Raw genomic sequence first — 26,437 nt, forward strand, 5'->3', positions numbered from 1 at the left:
AATAATTGAAGTTCAGACATCTAATTTCCATTTTTGAAATTTAGTTCCTCCTTCAATATGCTTTTGGAGTTGGATATTTAGGTATCAGGTTAGGTGTGAAGGTGTGACAGTGACAGGTAGATGCAAAATGAGATTTTCTTCCATCATGCAGATCCAAAGGTTTCTGAGTAGATATATGGATAGCCTAAAAGGATTATAAATGCCTTTTAATGTACTAACACTACTAGAATGGGTTTTTAAAATCTTGTAGTGTTGTTATCTTTCTTTACAGGCTTTTAAAGAAATAAACTATGTAAACTGAGTCAGATATAGTCCATAAAAGTGCAAAGTGTTATTTCGAAGCAGCAGCTACCAGATGCAAGCACCTAATGATGATTAAAAATCTTTCCTGCTGAAAAAAACATAGCTGTTTAGCTAGACTTCATCCATGATCTGTGCTTTAGGGACTAAAGGCAATTGCTTTGGTAAAAACTACTTGTATATTTTAACAATATTACAAAACAAGTATTTAGCAAGTGCTTATTACTTTCTCAAATATTGTAACCAAAACAAGGTAATGCAGAGATATATTTACAGGAAAACATACATTGGGAGGCAATTCCAATATGTACAAAACTGAACTGAAAAGATTGCTACATATGCCATACAAAGTCTTTGTGCAATGCAACTCTTCCAGAGTTACTGCAAGTCTGAGGTGTTGCAGGTGTAGACAGAACTAACAGTGGAAATTTTTTCACAAAAAACTACACTTTTATTTTATTCTTACTACATCAGTAGCTATTTAGATTTAGGCTCTAATTGAGGCAGTCAGTCAGGGCACTACCAGTCATGGGTCAAAAGTAGCATGGTCTCCTTCTTGATCTGTGGAAGTCAAAGTGTTGATACAGAGGTAAAACATGATACTGTATAGCTGTGTCTCATCCCAAAATACAGGAAAAAGTTTCAGTCAAGTTAAGTATCTGCCTAGAAAGTCAGCAGTAATAGCAAATAAATTTTAGAAATGTTTTTAAGCCAAGTTCTGCTGTGGGTTAAACATGTAGAGTTCAAAAAGAGGAGTCAAACTGCACATTCCAGTTTACACTGTAGTTACAGAGATTCTAAGCTGTCGTGAGCCTGTACCACATCCCACATTCCATGGGAATGCTGCTTTTGGCACGCCAGCCACTGAAGCAACACAAGGCTACCAGGCAACTCCTTTTGGCCATGCCAGTGTCTTTTGGATATATACTCAGATTTCTGTTGCTAAGCACGCAGCATAGCTCATATACAAGTCATGACTGTGTGATTCTGACATTTTAAATAGTCACCTGAGACATGAAGCTATGTCAAAACCATCCAACATAAGTATTTTGATAAGAAGAATGTAGAGCACTTCTATATTTCTATGTAAAATGACTATGCATTAAAAAAATGCTAGTCTATCAACAACCAGAGCAGTAGGCTTTTCTGTTATTGCATAAAACAGAAAGAGAAAATAATAACAAAGTAAAGTGGGGCAGAATCCTAAAATTTAATGAAATTATTGTTGATAGTAGTGTCTGGAAACACTGTCTTGCAAGCTATGTGTTGTGGCTTTTACCATACTGTGCTTTCCCATCTGGGTGATGTTAAACACAGTCACAATGTAAGCACGTGGAATTAAAACAGACTTTCATATCTACTGAACAGTTCAACAAAGTATTCTTAGGTAGCACAATAATAAAGAAAAACCCCTCAACCACTAGTGTAAGCAGGAAAAATATTAATGTTTTCACAGTCTGAATTCCTTCCCATTTCAAAACAAGACTGTTAAACGGCAAAGGCGAAGAGCTGCTGAAGGGTTAAACAGAGCTAAAGGCTGGAAACATGCAGTCACACATGTTTATGTGTATTCAGCTCCAACCATCTGTTGTTCATATGTGGAAGTTAGTCAATATGATATTGCATCATAGCAGAAGTTCTTGGGGGCAGGATAATGACTGTTCAAGATCAACCTGTTAGAAGAGGACCACACTGTATAGCAGATAAAGAAGAAATAATCCACAGTAAATTTAGGAATCTGAGACAACAGAAAGATACAAGAGCAGACGGGTGAATTTCCCAGTTAACTTCCATTCACTGAACTGTCATTTAATTGTAATGAGATATTCAGGCAGACTCTTAGCATCATTTGTGAAAATATCACTTCAAAAGCGCATCTGAGTTTTAGGCACTGTATTCTGAGTCCTTTACTCTGAGGAACTAATTTTTAACTTTTAAAACTATCTATAAAGGTAACAGGGAAGTAATTTTAAAGTTTTAGCTAGTACCTTATACTTCGTACCAGCATACATTGGTTATGAGAGGATAAATGTTGTTATTAATATGAATATTTTATTTCCTAACATGGCCCCAACTTTTCTAGGAGAAGAACCAATATATGCTTTTGTTTTAAGATTCTTCTTCCAGCCAAAGTTTAGGACATAGTCTGGCACCTAGAAAATTATCAAGGAAATTATTTCTTACTCCATCTTATCAAACAGATGAGAAACTTTATTAGTGAAAGCTGATTTGCAAGATAATTTTCATTTCTTTTTTTCAGCGGAAGGAAAAACGTTGGTGGACAAGGTACATTGCAGGTGCCACCACCATTGCTTTTCAGTGGCATGACCAGTTTTCTCACATTGGCAGAAAGCACAGATGTTATGCTGCCCCTTAGGGAATATTCTGTCTGTGGCAGAGGCAAAATTTCAATATATCTTGACTGTGTAGAAGATTCTCCTTGTGTTTCCTGAGGGTGTGAATAAAGCTGAATATTTCTGGCAGATGAAGTTGCAAAGGGAAAATTATAAATAATGATGTATTAAATAGTGCTGGACAACTTAAAACAACCCTGTGTGAGTCAGAAAAATAATGTAGACAGTTATTCACATTTTGTATCTTAGTGCATGACAATTGCAGATGTTCAATATTGTGCTCCAATGCAGGCACAACAGTATGAAGAGTTCAGGACTAGAAGGAATTAGACATAATTGAATGTTTATTATAAAATATAAATTTGTCCTTCTCTGCATTAAATACCATGTCAGCTTATAAAATTAGGAGCAAGCCATTTGAAGGGCACATTTTGACTTCCCACCCACAGCATTCTAAGAAACTAGGAAGAATTCTTCCTCTGCCATGTGAAAATAAATAGGTATTGGATGATACTAGTCCAGGGCATCCTAGCTGCAAACTGGAACAGAGCCCATACACTGGACTGGACTGGTGCTCTGACAGTAGCACTTTATTTACAGCGGATAAAACAGCGTTGTTAACTCTTCATGTGGATGGGAAATAGAGAAAACAGCAAAACAGAAAAAAAACTTATTAATTTTGCTTCAGGCAAAAGGATAGGATTAGTGAAATAGAAAGAATACAAACACCCTTTAGCGAAGTATTTTATTCCTACCTTAATTTCCCTGCCTTCTGAGTTTTGAGTCAAGATATAACCCACATGATATTTCTGTAGGAACAGGTCTGAAGATCAGTATAGTAAAAAATTAGTCCTCAACTGTACTAGTCCTAGTCTTTGCATTTCTGATGTAGCAAACCATTACATAAAGTTATCTCTATCATATTTCATAAGGTATTTATAAATATTCCCTTTATTTTAATTTTAATAGATCTTCAAAATTTCCACCAACAATATATGCACATATGTTACTTTAGACTACATATGTTAATTTAGGCTATTCAAGTAATCCAGCTTCTCATTTTCTAATGTATACACTTCTAGTGCTAGTCTTTGGCTTCTGACAACTTTTACACCAACTTAAAGATTTTATAGTACCCTTTCAACTGCAAACATATTCCAAAAGCTTAGTTCGTACAGACAACAAATGGAAATAAAGATCCATTCCACACATCCACATCATCTCCCTCATTAGTGTAACTTTAGTCTACACTTTGGGCAGCATTTACTGCTTTTGGTCTTCTGATGTACTTTGACTTTAAATGTTATATACCACTGTCATTAAAAGACATATTTATGTATTTTATGAATTTTTATATTAACAAATGAATATGAGTTTTCATGTTACCAAAAAGTCAGATAGAAGGTGAAAAGAATGAAGCTTTCTTGCATGCCAGTATCTATTTGAGGGCTTATGCTACTCAAGGAGTTGCATAGTTCTGCTACTTAAAGCCTCCTGTTTTAGGAAAGCATTACAGGCAAAATTCAATTGTAATTCCACATCTGTAGTATCACTGAAAGGAGCAGAACTTCAGTCTTTGTCAAAACTTGACACAGAATATCACTTCAGATATCATTTGTGGTGGTAACAAATTAAAACAAGGCTCATATTTTACATTGCAACAAAACTCATGCACTGAATTTTCTATACTATCACTGGTGTCATCCAATGACAGAAATTTTTAAGACTAAAATGTATATAACATAGTCTAAAATACTGCTGATTAAAACCTTGCCATGACAATTATTATTTTAAAATAAAATTTAGCAACAAGGGAATGCCAGCAAATGCCTAAATAGGATTTTTGCTGCATGCATTTTACTACCACTTAAAGGAAGCCTCATGGGCAAATAATATCACTTTTAGATTCTTTGGGGAGGAATTACCATAAAAGTGTTTCTATGGTCTGTTGCACCACCCCTCAAATATTTATTTAATGGGAATTTAAACAAGGTAAAATAATAACCTACAAAGTTTTTTTGTTAAATTAATATCAATCTGTAATAGCGCATTCCAGCAAAGCATAAAAATTGAGTTGGGCTTGCTAGTGTGCTAACATGAGTAATGGATGGATTAGCAGAATATATTTTGAGTTGGATCTGAACTGACTTTTTACTTTGCAGACTTTAATTTTGATTAATGCTTACCTTGGTTTAGGCAATAGGCTTTGGCAAGGAAGAGAGAGGATTTTCTTTTCTTTTCCATTGACTTTTCCAGACAACTCAATCTGTAATGCTTGCTAGACTTCCCTTTGAGCCTGAGAACTGCTGGCTTGCAGAACCTGCAGTGTTCCTACTCTTTTTTCTTATGTAAGATTGATTTCTACTTTCATCCATGTCTTTGGTTCCCTTACTAGTTATGATTTAGTGAAATTATTCTCTCTGCTCTTCTTGGGTGTCAAATGTTAGCACAGGGTTGAAAGAGAATTTTAGAAGTCCATTGCAGTAGCAGCACTAGATTAGCCAGACCACACAATAAACTTGAATATGGGAAGAGTAATGATGTACTACTCCAAAAGTACATAGACTTGCATTTTCTGATGTAAAATAATGCTTCTTCAAAAGAGTATGTATACTTATTCTAGAGTCATCCTGCACTTGAGCCTTCTTACTTCAGAGTTGCTCAAGAAAAGAAAACACCCTGAGTTTTGCAGTGAGAGAATTTTCACCCCAACTAGAACTTTTGCCCTGGTTGAGGGATGCAAATTTGGACATTATTTACAACTGTACAGCACAGGTACAATCTACTAAAATCAGTATTTTGCTGTTAGTCTCAGGTACACAAACATAATAAAACCAAAGGAAGCCCAAACATACACAAATAGATTTATATATACAAAATACATATATACTATATATATATCTATATCTATATATATATATATAGATATATAGCCTGTCTAAAAGAAGCTAATGTAAAATTTCTTGGAAAGGAGAAAATTAATGGAAAAAATTTAATGTTTAACAAAGACAGTCCAAATTTATACTTTCCCATTCAAAAGAAATGGAAACATTTATTTAGATCTGTATTAAAACAATGCATAAGAACTATTTAGTTTCCTCAGCCATAGTAAGTTTGGATGGTTTAGGTTTCTTTGAAACATTTGTACAGTACTTTGCCAAGTCACTGAATTACTGCATTATAAGGTATTATGAGAGATGAAGCACAAACAAAGAATCTAGCAAATACAAGGAAGGGATAAACAAAGTACAACTTATGCCTCGCCCTGTAGCAGTTTAGTAGTTCCCATTTAAAAGAGTCGTCCCCTCCCCCTGCAAAAAATATTATTTGTTACTTTCATTTCGTTCTATTTCCAAGAAAAAGAAGTTCTCCTTAGATAATATAATGAAATTTCTACATTAATCAAAAATGAAGATGAATGAAATTTCATTTCTCTCAAATGAAAATATTTCTGTAGTAACTTTCAGCCAGTCTTTAGCTTGGTTTAGAATCTTGAGAGAGGCACAAAGCAATTGTGACATTGCTGTTGAAAATGCACAGCATGGGTATGAAGTCCTGTCTCACATTTGCACAGACCAAGAGCAACTCATTCAAGATCTGTCATAACAAAAAGAAAATCAAGCTCATCATTTGGATACTGAAATTGATTTCAAAAAACCTTGAACTGAATTAAATTTTCTGCTGCATGGACACCAGTAGACTTGATTTGATATCACTTTGCCTGGGGCACAAAGCATGACTTTCTTCTGAGTTAAGGGATTACTACAGTTTCCTCATACCCAGATTTATAGGGACATATGGAATGAGCTGTAAAGAGAAGCAAAGAGACTGGAGTAAGCACGGAGAGCTGTGTGCCGAAGCGCAGATATTCTGCTGATCAACATGGCACAGCAGCATTCGGGGAGGGCACGGCCACGATCCTGCCTCAGAGACTGAGCCCCACCGGGCTCTGGGGCTGCACTGAAAACAGGGAGAGCTTCACCCAAATCTCTCTGCCTTTCCTGAAGTCAACGCCTGATGAAAGTAAAAAATATGAGGAGCAAACTCCTAACTACAAGTTTTTCAACAGTAGAAAAAAGCCACGGCAGGAATACAAATTTGACTTCAAATTACATGTTTATATGGATGGATTTTTTTCCTAAATATTTTTTTAAAATCTTCATTAATTTCTCATATTCACAAGGGGTTTAGTAAATACTTCAGTTCTGCCACTGTCATTTCAGATATATGCACAAAGTTAAGATTTTAATTGTAATATTTAAATAATATAAAGATAAACAAAGTATTGCACAAAGTCCAAATTGCTGACATATTCAGCAGGACGCTTAAGTCAATGGGACTTCTCACAAGCTAAAAAATTGTCATCCGCTTAAGTCATCTGCTGAATTGTCATCCGCTTAAGTGTCCAGCTGAATCACAGCCAATGGGCTTCATTATACCCTTTATTGGTTTTATCATTTTGACCTTTACTGCACAGTAAATTTTGCCCTTCTTGTGGTATTTATAACATGTTCTATGGCATACTTGCAAAGGAGATTACCACAGATTTATCTACTGCAATTTGAAGAGGATGAGCTTACAATAGACTGTAAAGGTTTCACCCCACAGAAAAATGCATATTGTGTATATTAAAAAATTATTACCCTAAAATAAATAGACCATTTAAAAATTGACAGAAATTTCATGAATAGAATGTAATTTACACATTTTAATTTCTTGTGGTAAAGGTGACTCAATCAGGACATAAAATCTGTGCAACTCATTAAATCTTAAAAAAAATAATGTAATCTCAGGTATTTAAGAAAATAAATCTGGAGTTAGTCTACCAAACTTCAATGTTATGATGAAGCTATAATGTGAAGTTTTGACTGTTATTTTCTGCACTCATGTTTCTTATTATTATTTTATTATTCTTTTCTTTTTAACTGCTCGGTCTTGCATATAATGAATAAATTATTCAGTAATTCATATAGGGTATTTAATTATTGCCTATTAGGACCAGTTTCCCTGCAATACATCCATAACCTGTAGAAGATAATTCAGAATACCTGAAGTTAAGTTTTGTTTCCAGTACCTCATCATAAATGCCCTCTTTTCTTATTATGATTAATAACTTACTGATTCTACACAACACTCCCATAAAGGTAGAGCTTTGGAAGAAAAAAATCAATCTAAAAATTTGAGCTGAACAATGCAGCTGAAAACAGGACAGTTACACAATAAAAGGCATCAGATAATCTTGACCTTACAGTGCTTTGTTTATAGTATGTGTGCTGTGCATATACTTCAATATGTGTAAGTTCAAGGGCACTGTACTGGTAAAACACTGAAGTCCTTAAAATTGCCAGGCACCAATTTACATGAGTTAAGTAGTTCCATGTAAGTCACACATCCCTACTTTTTATGAAGTTCAACAGAAGCAACAAATTTAAAGTGGAGATGCTTGGAAAATACTAGTAAGCATTGCTCAGTTGCTAGGGGTCGTCATTTCAACAAGCTGAAAGATAACCAATGTCTACAGTTATTAAACTTCCAAATCAACAAGGTTTAAATTCTATTATGAGATAAATATGCTTTGACTTATATTTGACATGTTTCTGCTAAAAGGCTATTATCAAGACTGGATACATGATGACTTAGCATCAACTTTTTTTATTCTTGATTATTAGCGAGGATTTCATTACAATTTAGCCCATTAAAAAAATAACAAAATTATAAGCAGAATTGATTCCTCATACAGATACCTAAACAAACTATTAAAGTTGTTTTAAGAACCAGCACATGGAACATGCAGTTTGACAACTGTGGGCTGTGGTTGTGAACACTGCATTATTTAGGATTATGAATTCCACTTTGCACTGTACCTGAAGCATGTTATGTCTTAAGCAAGTTACTGTAAGGCATTTGAAACAGATGTCCAGGGAAAGCTGATGGACTGTTACAGGAAACTGAAAGTCAAGATGACAAACAAAAGACCTTAAACTCTGAGTCTTATTCATTCATTTTCCCACAGAAAGGTTTGTGAGTGGGGTGAATGTGCCATAGCCTCACACGAGAGTTTATGAGACAGAGCACAGTCTTTCTGTTAGCAGTAACCAAAGTTTCATCTTCCAGGAAACATTAGAAAATATATCTCAGGGAAAATTGTATTCATTTGCAAAAATATTCATTTGGGTTTTAAGTGATTTTGCCCCAGAAAATCCTCTACAGCATCTATATTTTTCCTTTCCTCTGTTGTCCCAGTGGTAAATCAGAAGTCACAACTGTGTGTGCTGTGTAGTAAATTTGACAAGAGATGCTAAGGGATCTGCAGCCTAATAGGATCTCTGAGGAGGCAGGCATGTGTGATAGAAAGGAAATACAGCAGGCAGAATACCTCCTGGAGGAGAGCCTGAGTCAATAGCTCTAGGGTTTGCAGAGACAGGACTTTGGAATTGCATATTTTCTTTATGTGGATTGAGCCTGGATGTGTGCTGTGAACTTGATGCCTCCCAGAAGCAGTTGATAAGAAAAGCACAATTTTTCAACGTGTAAAACAAAGCTAGCAAAGTAAAATTGTGATAAGCAAGATGAAACACTATGTGAAAACTTTCAAAATTCTGGCCCTTTCAGGAAGGATACCTTTCTAAACCCACCTCCATTTAGTGTTTAGCACATGAAAACTCCATTCTTGTTTCTGTTAATGGTCTGTCTCAAAATTACTACTTACCACTGACATTTTTTTTCCCCTCTGTAGGATTTGCATTTCTTCCTAAGAAAAACTAATGCTTTGCTAGTAAACTGTTTAGCTTTACATACCCAGCCTGGAAAATCCAACTCACTCCATGGAATTGCTTACCATTTTTCTATCAAAAACATCCCTATCTAAAGTCCTTCTGGGTTACATTTAGACTGTTTTGCCTGAAGCAAATTAGGTAAATGCCTCCCATCCTGTCCATTAGAAGCATGAGGGTTACAGCGCACACACACACACGCACGCCCACGCAGACAGGAAGTCACATAAGTATTTAAGTAAGCATTGAGTCCTCAGCCGTGTCCTAGGGCCAAAGTCCAGCAACTTGTGGGAGGGCACCATGCCAGCCTAACAGATGGACATACATATGGGTAGTCAGGACATCATGTGAAGCCATCAAGTATGGATACTAAGGGCACGATTCCAACCTAAGAACATGAGCTTTCTGTGAAGGTTAGGGGATGTTAAGCTGGATTTACTTTCAAAAATAAAGAATAAATTCCACTGTCATGTCCAGGAACAGTTACGCTCACAGTTAATCAGGTGGAGTTGCTAGTAGATAAAAAGAGCTTTTATTGTAAAAGAATTATTGCAAAGGAAAGTTCTAACATTTCACAAGGAAGATTTCATTTTCACAGATAAATATGTATTATTTGTGGGGAGACGTATTTAATGATAATGATTTTGCACTGGCAGTGCTTTCACCCTGCATCACCATCTGTCCTGTGCCTTTTTCCTAAAGGAGACAGGAAACTGCTATTTGAGCAATGAATGCAGCCCAGACAGTCAAACACATTCTCCAGCAACCGTTATTGGGAGGGTCAGTGCTGGGAGCTGCTGCCCTTTGCTGATGAGGAGAAAATGAGAAAAACAGGCACAGCACCTCCACACACATTGCCCTGGAGAGGACTGACTTAGCACTGCTAATGTATCTGAGTGAAAAACAGGCATGTGCATCCACAGCCATCTGCTGCTATGTCCATCAGCAGGAGAAAGGAAGAGATTAGGAATCATGCTTTGTGAATTTAATCCACTGCTACACCACAATTACAAATGGATGTGCCAAACCATGCTCAAATGGGATCCCATGGAATCATTGAATCATAGAATGCTGCCTAGGAAGGGAGCTATTAGGACTGGTCAAACCTCCAGTTGAGGTTTGACCACACAAAATGTCTCCCTACAGTGCCAAGTGTATTCTCTGTATTCTTCCCATGTCTCTTGGCCTTGGTTCCACCGGGATTCCACATCTTACTTAGATCAGAACACCGAAATCTGACAAAATCATGAACAGCTTTTGAAATTTTACCAATTGAAATATGAAATTTTAATTCCAAGTACCGGAAGGACAGAAGCAGCATCTTGGTTTGTGGAGCACTGCGTATTCAGAGCAAAATTGAGACAGGAAGCATTAAATTCCTCCTTGATTGAAATGAGATATTGAGAAGAAACATTAGAATTTTATGAAGATGAATGAATGAAAATCACATAGGTGATTTTGTTAAATAAAAGGACTTTTCTGTTTCTTCCAGTCTTGATTTTAAAATACAAAGAGAGGGATAACCACTGCTTCCTCTGACCTTCTGTATCCAGAGGATACAGCTTGAACTATCTGCTTTAACTTCTAGACATTCAGGTTCTTTCTGCTAGACTCAACATCTCTTTAGCATTCAGCACTCCTTCCATGAAGCTACTGATTGTAATGCAAGTCACTTCTCAAACCACTTTTCACTAAACAACCCAGATTGACATCTCAAAGATGTCAGTGGTACCATTCTGAAGAATGCTATTCCTCTGGTCATTTTTATGCCCCCTTCCATTTTTCAATGGACTTTTAGAATTCAGATGCCAGAAAATGTATGCAGCAATCCAGTTTTAGTCCCCTACGTGCCATATATATAGGGAAAGGTTGACTTCTTATTCTATTTCTTTATTCTGGCTCTGTTCACCATTCTTACATATTATCCTATTATTTCTTTTTGAGACAGTACATTCCAGGCTATAGCTATCTTTTTACGTTTCAGCCTACATGCCCTAGTTCTTTAACTGTCTGACTAAATCTACCATTTCATATTGCATTTTTTGCATTTTATGTGGCAATTACAGAATAATTTAAATGCTTCTATTTTGACTCATTAGCACATCATTAGCCACTTCACAACTGGTTTATGAAGCATCCATGCTTTTCATAGAAGGGCTTTATATTTTCTTCAGATCTTTACAAAGCAAATTAATGCTACTGTGGTCATTTCTGTGGACTTCCACTAGAAACTGGCACTGAGTTGTCATTCTCCATTAATGACAATTCAGAAGCTCTCAGACAATTTGTAAACCATGTAATGAGCTTTTTTACAATTATAGTTCTATTACTTTATTAGAATATTGTGTAAAAATCAGTAGACTACCTTACAAACGCATATGTCTGTAATGACTACTTGGTTGGAGAGTTTTTATACAAAGAATATAAATATGAGGTTTCTTGTCCATTAAGACTGTCTGCATTACCACACAGGGTGACATTAATTACATTCCTGTCAGGTATTCTTTCTTAAATTAATCTAACATCCCATGTTTCCTTCCTTATTTTGCTTACAACTGATGCCAGTCTCACTACCATGCAGTCATTTCATTGCCACAGTATCCCTTTTATGGATGTTGGCGCAATCATAGATCCATAGAAAGGCTTGGGTTGGAAAGGACCTTAGAGAGCTTCTCCTTCCAATCCCCCTGACATGGGCAGGGGCACCTTCCACTAGAACAGGTTACTCAGAGCCCCACCCAGCCTGGCCTTGAACACCTCAGGGATGGGGCATCCATGGCTTCTCTGGGCAACCTGTTAGAGAACCTCAGTACATTCACAGTAAAGAATTTCTTCCCATTACTGAAGCTATTTTTTTGCTTCTTGTATTCACTAATGAGAGTATCCACTTACTCTCATTAGTCTCCTTAGTTATCACATTCCTCTGTCCACTTGAGATATTCCATACCTCTCAGTTTCCACAGATGTGTCTTTACTTCCTCTATTCTCCATTCACTATATGGCTTTTAATCCCTATTTGTTACCCTTACTTTTGCACTCAGTGCAGATGGATCTTTTGCTAAGATCTTCAGCACTTTTGAACTGCTACTCTTTAGTTATTTAACATTCTCATTAAGAATTGCAGTTTTTCATTCATGTATTTGTCTGACTTCTCCCAATTATTTCTGCTTACATTTTTCTCAACCATAGAAAATTACCCATTTAGAAGGACCACTATTTTGCTGCTTGGGATTGTTCTTTGTTTGTCTAAACTGATTGCAATCAGGTCATGAAAACCACCCCTAGGGCAGCCGTGAATTTCTAGTCCAGTAAGTTATTCGTATTTATCAGTTCTAATGAGAACTTGAATTAAAAATACATTATGTTTGGCTTGGAAATTTTGCACCAGGACACAAGTTCTTTTTCTCTTTACAAGAAGTTTAATATTTTGCTAGTGTGTTTCACAAATCTTCTGTACATAGACCTCCCACCACATTTATTAATATGCATTCAAAATCCCATGATTTTGTGTTGAAAAAACTCCCAAATACCACTACTTTTTTGTCCTGGGAGGTTATATCCATTTGTTTTATGATCCAAGTAGCTTGACTACTTCCACCAGATTTCCAGGTTGACTTTCCCACTGAAGAGAGTTTCTACATTGTCCCTGTTATCATGACCTTATAATAGCTACTGCATGCAACAAGAATCCCACATTTTGTGTCTGGCCATTCTTCCCCTTTAGATACATTTTTCTGGATTACAGTAAAGCACTGTAAGGCACACAATGACTTTTAATCTAGCCCTGTATACAATGACTTTTTTTTTTTTTTCTACAAGCTTGGGGTTGTGTATTTCAGGCTACTCATGATCAATTCACTTTGAAAATATCAGGAAAGATATGTTTCCATGAGTATGATTTTCCAGGGGTATGATTTCAATAAGTAAAGCGCCTATATTTAGGTACTCCTTCCACCTGGCCAATGGAACCGAATGTACATTGCACTTGTGAAAATTTGCAGAAATGACAGCATTTCCCTTTTGCCTCAGGGGACCTGCTGTTGATCTGTTTTTCTGTATCACCCTTCATATTGTATGGCCATTTAGTGACTTTTTCTTTTTGATATATTTTAATAACTGTATCACAAAAAAAAAACCCATACTCTCCCTGAAATGGCAGAGTGTCAGTGAGGACAGAATCTGGATCACTCTTTTACTTCATATTGTATTCTGGACCAATACCTTGAATAAATGAAACATATTACAAAAATGGAGTGGGGGGGGGGGTGGTTTGTGGGTTTCATTTTGTGGTTTGGTGTTGGTTTTTTTGGTTTTTTCTGTTCCATTCTGCTTTTCAACATCATTCAGTTAGTTCTTAAAATAGTTTATGTAGTTTAATTTGGGAAAATAAATGAGGTTACTTTAACAAAAAAAGTCTTATTCTGCACATTTTCTGCAAGATGGGCAATATTCAACAAACCTGAGATCCCTTTTCTCATGAACATAATAAGACATTTCTCAGTTGAATGCCCAGAGGTGCATAGCTTTTAATGAGGGTTTAGAAAAGAATATCTAGGAGGAAAAAAAAGAACTAGAGAGGTGGAAATATAGGAAGATTGAGGGGGAAAAGTAAAGAAAAAAGACATCTATAATTTTAGCACATGTAATTAAATATTTGCTAACTCTTGCCCAACTAACTAAAAATAAGATATTAGAGCTATTATTTCTCACCTCATCGTTTTTGCAAAGATTTATGTTTAAGGTATATTTCAATTTGAAATTTTCACAAAAGGTATTTAAACAGGTATTGGGATTCTGCAATTCTTTATTTTTCTGTTGAAAAATGTGAGAGAAAATGTGTCCTACCAATGTTTTTCACCTTGAAGTATACCTCTGGTATTTGTTCAGTGCAATGCTTTAAATAAGCTTACTGAAAATGTAAATGAAAAAAAAATCAAAGCATTTTCATAATGAAATCCAGTTGTTTTCAAACCTATTCTAATTGCACATAATTCTGCTGAATAATGCAATTCCTACTATGACCTTCCCTAAATAAAATTCTCTGTCTTGACAAAGACTGAAAAATTATTGAAAATTGCGTAAACTAATACAAATGCCTATTGGTACCATTAAAAACATAGTGCTGCATTATTATTATTTGAGCCAAGTTATTATGTTTTTTTCAACCTCTTCAATTTTAGAGATGAATCTGATCTTTCATCACTGACCCTTCTCACTTGGTACTGACCAAAGTCCAGGGACATTGGACTTTGGTAATTTTTTATTCCTGTCCTACATTGGGATGATTTATGTTTTAAGATATTACATTCTGAGTTATCTTTTGTTAATAGACAGAAAACACTAGTCAAGTATATCCACACTGTGGTATCTAAAAAAAAAATCTTCTTTTAAAAAGACCTCAGTTCAAGTGCATCGAGAAAATGGGATTTGCTATTCACTGTTAATCCTGAATATTACTTCTTAATATATTTTCAGTAAAAACACACATTTTAAAAAAAATTCTCTGACAGGAATCATGTGCGAGAAAAAAATCACTTTTTAATATAGTCTTTTAAAAAGAATAAATAATTAATTTTGAAAATTTCTCAGTGAAATACTTCAGTTTCTTTCTTTCTAAAATAGCACTGTTTGCAATGTTTCCCTGTTAAAATCTTCAGTTGTGAAATTCATTAAGTTGTCTGCAAAAGAAACATTTATACTAAGCAAATAAGACATGAAGCCTTGGATTTGCTTCTTTCACATAGTCTGCAACATATACAACACAAAAAAATGAAAAATATTCCTCAGTTATTTGACAATTGATTGACAAAGGGTTTACAGGCTTAATAATTAAGTTCTTTTTATAGATGTACCCCTTTGTGCAATCTGCCCTGACCTTCCGTGCCTGACTCCTTAGTATCAGGTAATACAGTGTGCAATGCACTCAGAAACATTACACAGGTGCAAGGATCTGGGCCCAAAATGTTCAACTGCATATGCAGAGACAGAAATATCCCCATTAACAACTCAGAGACATTGCTTTTCAGAAGTAACATTATTTGCTACAGACTTTTGGAAGAAAATGACAATATGTAAGAGATTTTACATTAAGTTTAGGGCCTGGAAAATTCCAAGTAACACTCATGTTTTTGCATACCCTCTTTCCAAACTTCCAGTAATGAGAACTCATCCAGAAAACTATTTCAGATCCAGCTTTCCCCCCAGTATGTATGTACAAAAAGTGCACCTCTGAGAAAGAACAGCTTGAGTGTTGAAGACTGACTGTCAGAACAACCAGGCCTCCTGACTTCATTCTATGCTCCTGACAAAACCCCTCTGACAAAACTCAAATGTAGTTTTTAAGGTGAGCATAGTCAGAAAGAAGAAAGCCTATCTTGCAATTTCTGTCCCAGCTGTGATTTTAATAGAATTATTCTGCAGGCAGCCTGGAATCTCAACAAATCTTTACCCTCCATGTTCAGTTTTCAACATTTTTAACTCCATGCTTTTTTTGTTTGTCTTTTCTTTATGCATATGTCACTGCTTGTGTATTTTTCACTTAATTTCATTTTTTCTTTCCTTACCAAATATTTAACTGCTCTGTATTTTCTGTACATGTTTATGGATAAGCTTAAACAACAAAGCAGGAAATTTTCCTCCCATACAAAATGTTTTCAACACTTCAATTAATCATCATAGCTTATTAGTGTAGGTGTAGATATTATAATTAGGATGTTAGCAACAATTTTAGCAAATTTCAGCCTAAGTAAGGCTGGAATGAGCATTTGTACAGTATTTATCTGTCAATTTAATTATATTACAAATGCGATTAAAAAGAAAGCAAATAAGATACTCATATTTGCCAGTCCAGTAATGAACATGTCCACAGTTTCCAGAGGTCAATTTTTTTCTTAGTTTGTTACTTTAACAATTCTTCCCTCACCTTTCAACAGTGTAAGTTAATACCTTACAAAACCTAAATGGTCCTATAAATCAAATCTTAGTATTGGCAACAATTTCAGTGACAGAATGAATATTTGCTAAGGAGGGTGGAGTGAAATGTCAAAGGAAGTAGGTCTCATTTAATCACTGTAAGGTCCCTAATAAATGTCAGCCAAATACATTCTTCTTGTCTCTACCCATCCCCCTTAAACATAGCTATTCAATTGAGAAGGGATATAATACATTTCAATCTAACATCTATTTTTAATTGTTCTCTGCACTGAGTCTTTCAGAATAGACAATCGCACAGATATAGGAAGCATGTGAATTTCCCATCCTTGCCACTCACAGTGGCTCATTTTCAGTCAGATGGAATTGGAAAATGGTGACATACAGCTCAGAAGATACAGGTGGAACATAAAGAAAATTGTATAACCCATTGCCCAAAGTTCTGTATGGAAATTTATGAGACACAGTTTAATATTATGGGGCTGCTATCTACTAATTCAATTGTGAAAATGGGATCAAGAGTTTCTTTGAGTTATCCTTAATTTCTTCATTCATTTTTAATGCTGGTTTGATTAAAATCCTTTTCATGTCTCCGTCTTAACACCTTTAGAAGAAAATAAAATTATACCAGTACCACCAATTACCAGTATATATATATATATACACACCAGTAATATATATATATATATATATATATATATATATATATATATATATATATATATATATATATATATACACCAGTACCACCATTACACCAGTACTACCAATTGAAGGGCAGCAGCAGGCAACAATTGCAATGCAAACTGGGATTCCCAGAATAGATGTTTTTTGGCTACCAATATAATCATCTTTAATCTTAGCATCAAGTTTTCTCCTATTCCTTATGCGTGCAGCTACATAACAAATGCAGGGCAAGAAAGAAAGGAACATCCAAAGGTAATTCTTTCCTATAAGCCAAAGTTGTGACAAAATTTAAATAGGGTATTTACAAATCAGATGTCTCCAAAGGTCTAAATAAATTACACCAATTGCAAAGATGCAAAAAGCTGCAGGTACAAACAGACAAAAGCATTTGTCCAATATCTTTCTCATGGGTTTGTTACTGAATTGAACAAGTAATTATGTGGTATCTGCCTCCAGAGACGTAGTTCTACATCACAAAGTGCTGGGAAATATTCTCAGGGCAGATTCAATCCTTCTTCCACTCATTTGTATTGTATAAATAAGAAGACTAAGCTGTGAAAATCTATTAATAAATCTTTGTTTTAGTTAACAGAAAAATAGATTTGCAAAGGTATTTGCTGTTAAAGGAGTCCTTTAGCATAAAACCATGTGAAATTTTGCATGACTCTTTCCAACACAGCATTACAGGAATAGACTTAGCATAATTTTAGAAAGAACATAAAACTTTGCATTGTTTAAAACAATATTCCTTATGACATACTGCATTGTTCCTGGCTTATGCTTGAATAGAAACAGAAAGAATTGGATTTTCAGTCCTTGATTGGTCATGTTGAGTCCCCACATCACAACACACATCATGCCTCATTATTTGACAAACTGGCTTTGCTTGAATATTCAATAGACATCCCCAGTGCAATTGTCCTTAAATGCCAACTAAACATTACCTAACACAGTGTTTGCTTAGAGTGGACTTCAAAGTGGGGCTAAATAGGCTTCTGAATTTTAAGCATAAAAGAAAGGACTTTCTTCACGGATAAGTCACAAAAACCACACAAAGCAGAGCAAATATTCCCTGGGCACTGTTTTTCTTCCAATTTCTTTTTCTTTGTCTGTAATCTTTCAAGAATACAAAACACTTTGCTATACTGGTCTCATTAATAAATTACAACCAGTCAATTTCAGGTGCATTCTTCTCTACCATTCACAGTATTTATTTTCTAAAACAAGTTTTCAAAATTTTACTAGAACCTTGAACATTGGAAAAACAAAGGTTTTGGCTTCTATTAATTTTTTTAAAGTTTGGCTGAAAGTAGCTATGGAACAGCAGGAAATAAAGCCAGAATTACATCTCACACAAAGCTGTATAAAATATGAATATTCTCCCAATTCTTAGGGCATTTCAGGAATGTGAAAATCTTAGCAGCTCTGTGCAAGCAGCAGCTTTATTTCACAAGATATTGTATCCCCCTTCCCACCTTGCCTTCCAAGTAATTCCTCTACATCACAGTTCCTGTAACTCTTCCTCACTCCATATTAAAAGCTTGTCTATGTCCTTTATCTGCCAGCATTTAGTGACAAAATGGATTATAAACACCAGTTTAGGCTACAGAACAAGACTTTCATTAACTGCATTTTATATGGTCCTAAGGGGCTTGTTACTACTTGTATGCTGAGCACGGTGGATAAAGCTCCCCATCTCAGCCTTCCTGAATGTCTGCACAAAGCAGGACAGTATCTCCTTTTCCAAGACTAGCACATAAATTTAATTTCATTAAATTCCCTTTATGTTCTGCCTAGAAAAGTATTACACCTTTCAAAGACCATTCCCATGCTGAAAGAAGTAGAAAGTGATGGGGTTTTTTGGCCATTAGGAAGGAAGAAGATATTGAATTTGTGAAGTTTAGGCGTCAGTAGAAAGCCATGCTTTGGCTCCTTATCCCAAAGATGAAGACTACATTATGAACAGGCAAAGATAGAGAAGGTTTTTTGATCTTCCACATTAATTCTACCTCAGATTATCTCTCTTTTCTTTCCCCAGAGTAGTTCTTATTAACACTGGGCAAAACCCAAAAGCCATGCTATGATGAAAGGACAAAGAAGGCTATAAACATGGACATAGGATAGCAAAATAAGATTGGTTATGTTTTGGAATGCATAGCATTCTTTGCATTTACAGAAGTCAACTTTTGCTTAACAGAGCAATATTAAGTTTTTATGTATTATAATAGCCATCACACTCTAATAATTTCACATTAACTAGTCAAAAAAGAATCTATGAAAACAACATTTCACTGCATTACTAACAAAACAGGAACTATGTGGACTTTTCTGTGCTCCGTTTCAGTAAAATGGTGATAGAATTAAGACAAAGCTGAGTACACAATTGAATATGAAATATATTTAATTGCATTTCTACTATAATTGGTAGTTTTAAGTTTATGCCTCTGAGAGAAGGCATTTTGAGCATTTGTTTTGATGACAAAGTGAGAATCCTATTGAGGGAACTGGAGGGTATTTATTTCCAAAATAAAAATAGTGATTATTTTATAAAAGTGCAAAGAATATCCAGCATCTTTCTCTTGTCCCTGTATTACCATAAAATTGTGGTCTGCAGACATGTTTAATTCAGAGCTGTCTGGCAAACAGCAAACAGGATGGTCGAGATCTGGAAATGCAGAGTATCTCTGCCTCTATTTTTTGACTGTATTTGGTCTTATTCTAGTAGGCAAGCTGTTGTTGGCTCTTTCTTTGTTATGTTTTGATTTATTCTTTGTTATCTTCAGTTTTAAATGAGCAGAAGTGGCTATGGATTGTAGAGATACCTACACTGGCCTACCTGTAGGTCGTAGAAGTAAAAAATTATCACAATCCCAGGAAACTTGAGTATGAGATCACTCTGCCCAGAAATTTCTACATGCATTCAGAGGACATGTTCAATATTTTTCTTTCTATAGCCCTAGTCAGTTGTCTACAGCAGCTCTAGTAACAAAAAATATCTGAGAAGTCATAAATTCTTTGGCACATGGAGCGAAGATTGGTTCCAAAATATATTGAAACCAGTCTCCGCCTTCTGGAGGCTGTCCTCAAATTTGTACTGAGTGCAGGAGTCTAAATTTTTATATGGTGAAACGCAGATAGCACCTGTAAAACCCATTCAAGGCAAGAGGATTCCAGAGCCATCCTGTAGAACCACGATAAATTTTGAAAGGTTCTTGTTGTGTGAACCATGGCAATTTTGCAGAATTAGGACAATTACCTAAATGCCTCATTTTTTAGAGATCCTTTGAGCTTGGCATATAAAATGGCCTGTGAAGATTTTGTTCCCAGGAAGGCTGAATCAAATTAGTTGTTTGGATTTGTCATTTTTCAAAGTTTACTTGTCAGAGTTTTTTCACATGAGAATTTGGAGTGTCTTCACTGTTGTATTAGCTGCATTGTCTTCTCCAAATTGTTTATAAGTGGAAATACCACAATTCTAATAAATGAATGCAGTTGTGTCTAGAAGATGCATTCTGATAAAAATCTTCCCAAAATTCTTCCATACAAGATCACTGAAAATGTAAAAAATGTTTATGAACCAGATTAACTGACTTGATGTGCCTGCCTTGTACTGATCTTTTGAAGCAAGTCCGCTTTAAACACTATGCAGACAGATAGATATATAGGTTTTCCTTCATCAGAATTGCTCAAATGGTGTAATAGATCCTTGTATAACCCTGCTATACTCTACATCATTATTTCTGAAATACTTATTGTCACTTGTGTATGTATTTTAGCAGTTACTTGTTTCACACAAGGCTGTGTGGTCTTGTGAAATCATACTATTGAATACATAACCATGGAATCATACATCATATCCACCCAGCAAATAGGGGAGTGAAATCTGTTCTTCCCATATGATTATTTTTCCACTAATTTAACTAGGTGAAACAGTGGGCTTTACAATGTCTTAAATAAAAGTATACAAGTCCCTATAACCATGGAAGTCAAGCTGATAAAAAATGTCATGATTACTCCTCAGGAGTAATCATGAGAAAATTCAGATATATTGCTGGCTATTGAATTTATTAAATATGAAGGTATTATTTTCTTAGTTGTTCTCATTAAATCATCCACTTGCCCGGTCTGTTAGATAAGAAATGCAAATTCCAAAAACAACATTACCATTTTTATTGCTCATTGGAAGCATGTCTTACTTTTGAAATATTCAGCATAGAGACAAAACAGGGAAAACATGCTGAGTGCAATGAAGAACAGTGGGATGCCAGAGTGCAAATAGAATAAGAATGTTTGTAAACAAGCTTCTTCTTATTATTTCTTTATTGCTATAAACTCTAGCAACTCAAAGCTTATCTTTTGAGTTTGTCAATGTTATTTCTTTGTACCCATCTCTTCTTTTTAAATCATATTAGAATATTCCTTGCTATTTTGAATTTTGTATTTCCTTATTGTCCATTCAATAGAATTAGATACTGAGAAGTGTATAGCAGATAGCAGTGTCTGTACTAAAGAAAAACACTAACAATGTCAGGAACAGTGACTGCGACTGTCATTATATTTTGGTTAACTTCAGCATTCCACTTTCAGTATTACAAAAAACGTAAATATTCCTTTCCTCTTAAAAAGCCTGGGTTTCTTGGAAAAATTCAGACTAATGAACTACAGTGGACTTGACTAGTCTGTGGTGTATTTGGTCTTCAAAGGAACCATGCTAAATTAAACCACACATGAACCTTTCCTGGTTTTTGTTCCTGAAATATACCTACATACAGCTTAAACTTTCAATCATCTGCTCTTTTTGCCATGTTCTTAAGCTGTGGACTGTTAAACAACTCCTGCATCTCCCCAGAGATGCAAATCCCTAGATACAGTACAAATGAGGTTTGTAAATTCTTTAGGGAGGAATGTTCTACACAAATGGGAAATAGTGTCATTACTTAGCACTGTGGGAAGCATTTCAAAAGCTGAAACACCCTTGCCTTCAAAAGCAGAAAAGTTTTTAAAGTGTCCTCATCATTATCCTTTGCAAATACTGACAAACCTTTGATCCACTGCAGTGTTATTCAAAGCCATGCACGCCTCAGCCAAGCCCCACCTTCAGATATTGGGGGATACCTGCTCAGCCTATAAATTTTCATGTCAAAACCATACATATCATTTCCTTCCAAGCAAATCAATAAATATAATTTTGACTTTTTGAACTCAGTATGTATTTTATTTGTTAGCTAAAACCACAAAGATTATTCTGAATTCTCTCCAGCCCCTCTGTTTAACCAGTCTATGTTGCAATGGTTGGCCTGCAGCACTTCTATTTTTAGCTCTAATGGAACAGTCTTAAATTGCTTATTTTCTGTTTACTAAAGACATTGAGCTTGTTACCATGGAAACTGTGGCAAGTGCCACAGCTTAACTGTTTTATTAAATGGATGGAAGTTATAGCTGCAAAACTTGAAAGGCCAGTATGTCAATTTTATACATAACTCGAATTGCCACATATACCACATTATAGCAAGTACTGCATTAAATATTAGAGGCCAGAATCTGGTCTTGGTTGTAATGATATAAATTGTGCTATCTCTCTCCTCAATGGAAACAAACAAACAAAAAAAAAAACACTCGTGTACAATCTAGATCAAGATCTGTTTTTGTCAAACTGCACAGGCTGTCAAGTTTCAGTGATTACTACATTTGAGTGCCTAAATTGCAGATGATGTACATTAAACCAGTCCCTAGTTATCATAGAAAGACCCTGTTGTGTCTGCACCATGCACAGTTGTGTCTGCATGAAGTTTTTAGCAAATTATTGTATTACTTACAGCAATCGCATTATTTTTGGAACCACTATGTTCTGTAACATTAATAGAAAGAATCAAAACTAATCACCTTGTCAAGTGAAACTTCTAAAGCCATAGTGGAAGAATTAACACAAAGAACTCCTTAAATCTGTAATTAGGTTCTTAAACAAGAACATTCTGGGCACCAGAGGTATTGAAAATTTACACTCTCTATTACTTTTAGTATAGGCAGAGTATGCTTCACACATGTGAAAGCTAGGATACTTTAAATTGTATATAACACTTAATTCAAACCCTTCTGAAAATTATTGAAAATTATTAGCACAGTTTAGAAGATTTTTGTGATGAAGTATAAAACAACTAACAAATAAAATTTTTAACACAAACCTAAACATTTCCCCAACGTCCCCAGAAGACTGAGAGCTAAAATAAGAATACTGGTATATTTACATCCATAAATACTTAATGCATGACTCATCCTGTGTAATAGAACCAAATGCTTGAAGAATGTTCAACATTTAGAAGAATCAGGATCTGCTTTCTTCGCAAGGACTGTGGTTGGAACAGTGTTTAGTTTTCTACTTTTGGTGTTAAATGTCTCCATATTACTAGTCCATCTATATAGGCACTTACAGTGAACAAAAGAAACCAAAAAGTAAAATTGGCATTTCAAAGGAGATGCTTTTTGGTAAAGGTAAGGCTCCAAGAAATTATGAACAGTGGTATTTCTTTCTATGAAAACATTACTGTTTAAATCAAAGAATAATATGTTTGATGCTCAATTATTGAATTCAAATAAATACTCGTCACTGTCTGTTGGTGTAACTAGACTTACTGAAGTGAAAAAAAAAAATGTTTCCTTCCATTTATATATTTCTTTATTTTTTTTTAATCCATCTGCAGGATCTACCTTCATTTGCAACACCCACATAATTCCAGTGAAAAATCAAGAGGGAGTAGCAATGATGTTTATTATTAATTTTGAGTATGTAACAGATGAAGAGAATGTGACATCTCCTGAGAAGTGCAAGCCAATATTACCATCTAAACTTGTAAATCGTAAGTTACACAATGAAATTTTTTTGCTTACCTCTACTTTTATCTGGCAAAATAATCAACATGGGCAATAGGTTAGCAAAGGATGCAATCCCACTGACTGACTCAATAATCCGAAATCATAAGAAGCTAAATGTAGCAAACCTACTGCAAGATGATAGTAAAATAATCTATCAGATCTTTGGTAGTACTAACAGCCTAGATCTTGTGAATAGTACTAGAACATATAACTTCATAAAAACTGGAATCTTTCACCCTTGACAAAAATCAATTACAAATGGAAAACTTAAAAAAGCATTGTGATATAGCCCAGATATTTCATCTTAGCTTATTTGAAATTGAATAGTTATATTTTATTTTTTTAAAATGGTGTCATTTGATTAATAGTTGGTGAAATGTGATTAAATTAAAAATATAGCAATCAGTTAAAACATAATTAAATATCCTGATTTTATCAAATTGAAGTATTTAGATTGACTTAGAGGATGGAGGGTAGATGGGTGGATGCACAGGAAATGCTTTTGCTTTCCTTCCACTCTGGAGCATAAGTATTGTCAAAATCAGACAACTCAACACAAATGTCCACTTCTTATACAACTGCACTGTGTAGCTTTCTGTCCCACTATCTGCAGAACGTGCGCTCTTTTGCTGACCTTCACTGTGTGCAGAAACACCACACAATCCTTCTGCTTTATGTTTCCACTCACGTAATCTACTCTTACTACAAGAGTTCCTAGAACACATCTGTACACAGAGCATGTACAAGCTCTTAGTCAAGCACAGCATGGTCTAAGAGTGAGCATTAACACTTGGAAAATACCTTTTCACAGTGAGATAATCTTTAACATTAGTACAATAAAGGAACATAAGTATTCCAATTGTTAAATCAACACTTCAGAATTCTCTATTTAAGAAATAAAGACTGGTACAATTCTCACTGTGAGAAGCAAGGAGAGAACTTTCTTGATGCAAACACTGCACAGTGTCTGAAGCATCCATAGAAACCTACAATGACAGGGTGTATAAGAATGTAGCAAAGGAAATTTCCATTACTGGAACCTTGCAGTCTGCAAATAATTATTGTTCCCCAAATATTACATTTTTTAAAAAGCCTTTGTAAATAGTCTTTACAGTACATATTTAAAACCTTGTGCTTCTATGCTTCCTTTGCTTATTCTGTTTTGCATTGGGTTGAGGGTTTTTTAATAACCAATACAGCAGCTTTTGTTGGGATTTTTTTGGGATACCAAGATAACACTTTTTTCTGCTAATGATACTGTTAAAATCCTATTAAGGAGTATCAGAAAAATTTAAAAATTACATCAGAAAAAGTTTATTATAAGTACATCAGGTGAACCCTAACCATATTCTGGTTTTGTTTTAGTATACTATGGTTTTTTGATTGAAACATCTTCCTTGCTTCGTTTAAAAGGCAATTTTATAACATAGATAAAATTGTTCAGCTTGGCCATGCTTACTGTGGTTTTATGGACAAAATAGAAGGTAAAATACCAATTGGGTAGAAAAAACAGAGCTTCATGTCTTGAAAAAGAACATTTTGTTCTCATTTCTGTGACACATCACTGTACCCTTTCAAGTGTTATCACTTGACGCATTTTAAAGTGAAAAGCCACTAAAGAGGAAATCTGCAAAAAATACCCTCACTTCGTCAAAACATCCTTCTCTTGTTTTATGGTATTTACACCTGATGTACACAGGGGATTTCCTTGCTGAGAGTTCTTGAAAAATTAATAAGCGGACCTCCAAGATCAGTACATAACTGATCTCTCTCAGACAGAGATCAAGGTGCAAAAGGAGAGAGGGAAAGGTGACTTGAACCATTTTCCTGCTAGTGGGTACAGCCAGATGCCAGAAACTGGCAGAAACTAGAGCAGGCACATGGCTGCTTCATCTTCTGAGTTGCTTATGGTTTCAGAGCAGACTGTTATGTGGGCCGGATGGGATGGATGGGGATACAAAATATGCTACATAGCCAAAAATTCCTCTTGGCAAGAAAGAGGCCAAGCTATGCAAAACATCCAGAAATAACTGCAAGATATTGTGTACAGTTCAATAGCTGTTTTAAACTAAAACAGAAAAAAGCCTTGAAATACAGAAAAGGCAGAGAGAGACCAATAAGCCAGAAAAAAAAGTCAAAAAAGGTGGATTGTTTACCAGTGAAAACATTTTTAAAGTCATGTTCCCAGCATAAGAAAGGTACACAGCAGATTCTCCAGCAGATAGTTTTTCATCATCATACTCTATTTAGAATAGGTAGATCAGGTGATCTCTTTTCACAGGATCACACACAAAATGGACAGTAATAGGTACTGGTTCGGGGGTGGGGGGGGAAAGCAACAAAATCCCTTTGAATGCAGCAACCAATTTAGAGAATAAAAATAGAGAGGGAACCAGACACATAACAAGTGCAATGCATCTCTGACAACCAGGAAAAGCAACAGCTAATGACAAAAGACAAAATATTTCAGATTACATTAACATCTACTACCCAGAAGCACACATATCATGAGAGATTTCTTTC

The 26,437-nt window shown here is 35.2% G+C and overlaps 1 protein-coding gene across 3 annotated transcripts in view; it reads left to right on the top strand.

The window, feature by feature from the left end:
- Nucleotides 1-26,437, top strand: part of KCNH7 (potassium voltage-gated channel subfamily H member 7) — a 206,896-nt gene that overhangs the window by 101,813 nt on the left and 78,646 nt on the right. For all 3 annotated transcript variants that reach the window (XM_030952660.1, XM_030952662.1, XM_030952663.1), the window contains exon 3: nucleotides 23,743-23,898. In XM_030952660.1, the coding sequence (XP_030808520.1) occupies nucleotides 23,743-23,898 (156 nt within the window). The remainder of the gene's footprint in view (nucleotides 1-23,742; nucleotides 23,899-26,437) is intronic.

Source organism: Camarhynchus parvulus, chromosome 7 (genome assembly GCF_901933205.1).
Source record: "Camarhynchus parvulus chromosome 7, STF_HiC, whole genome shotgun sequence".
In the NCBI taxonomy this organism is placed as follows: domain Eukaryota; kingdom Metazoa; phylum Chordata; class Aves; order Passeriformes; family Thraupidae; genus Camarhynchus; species Camarhynchus parvulus.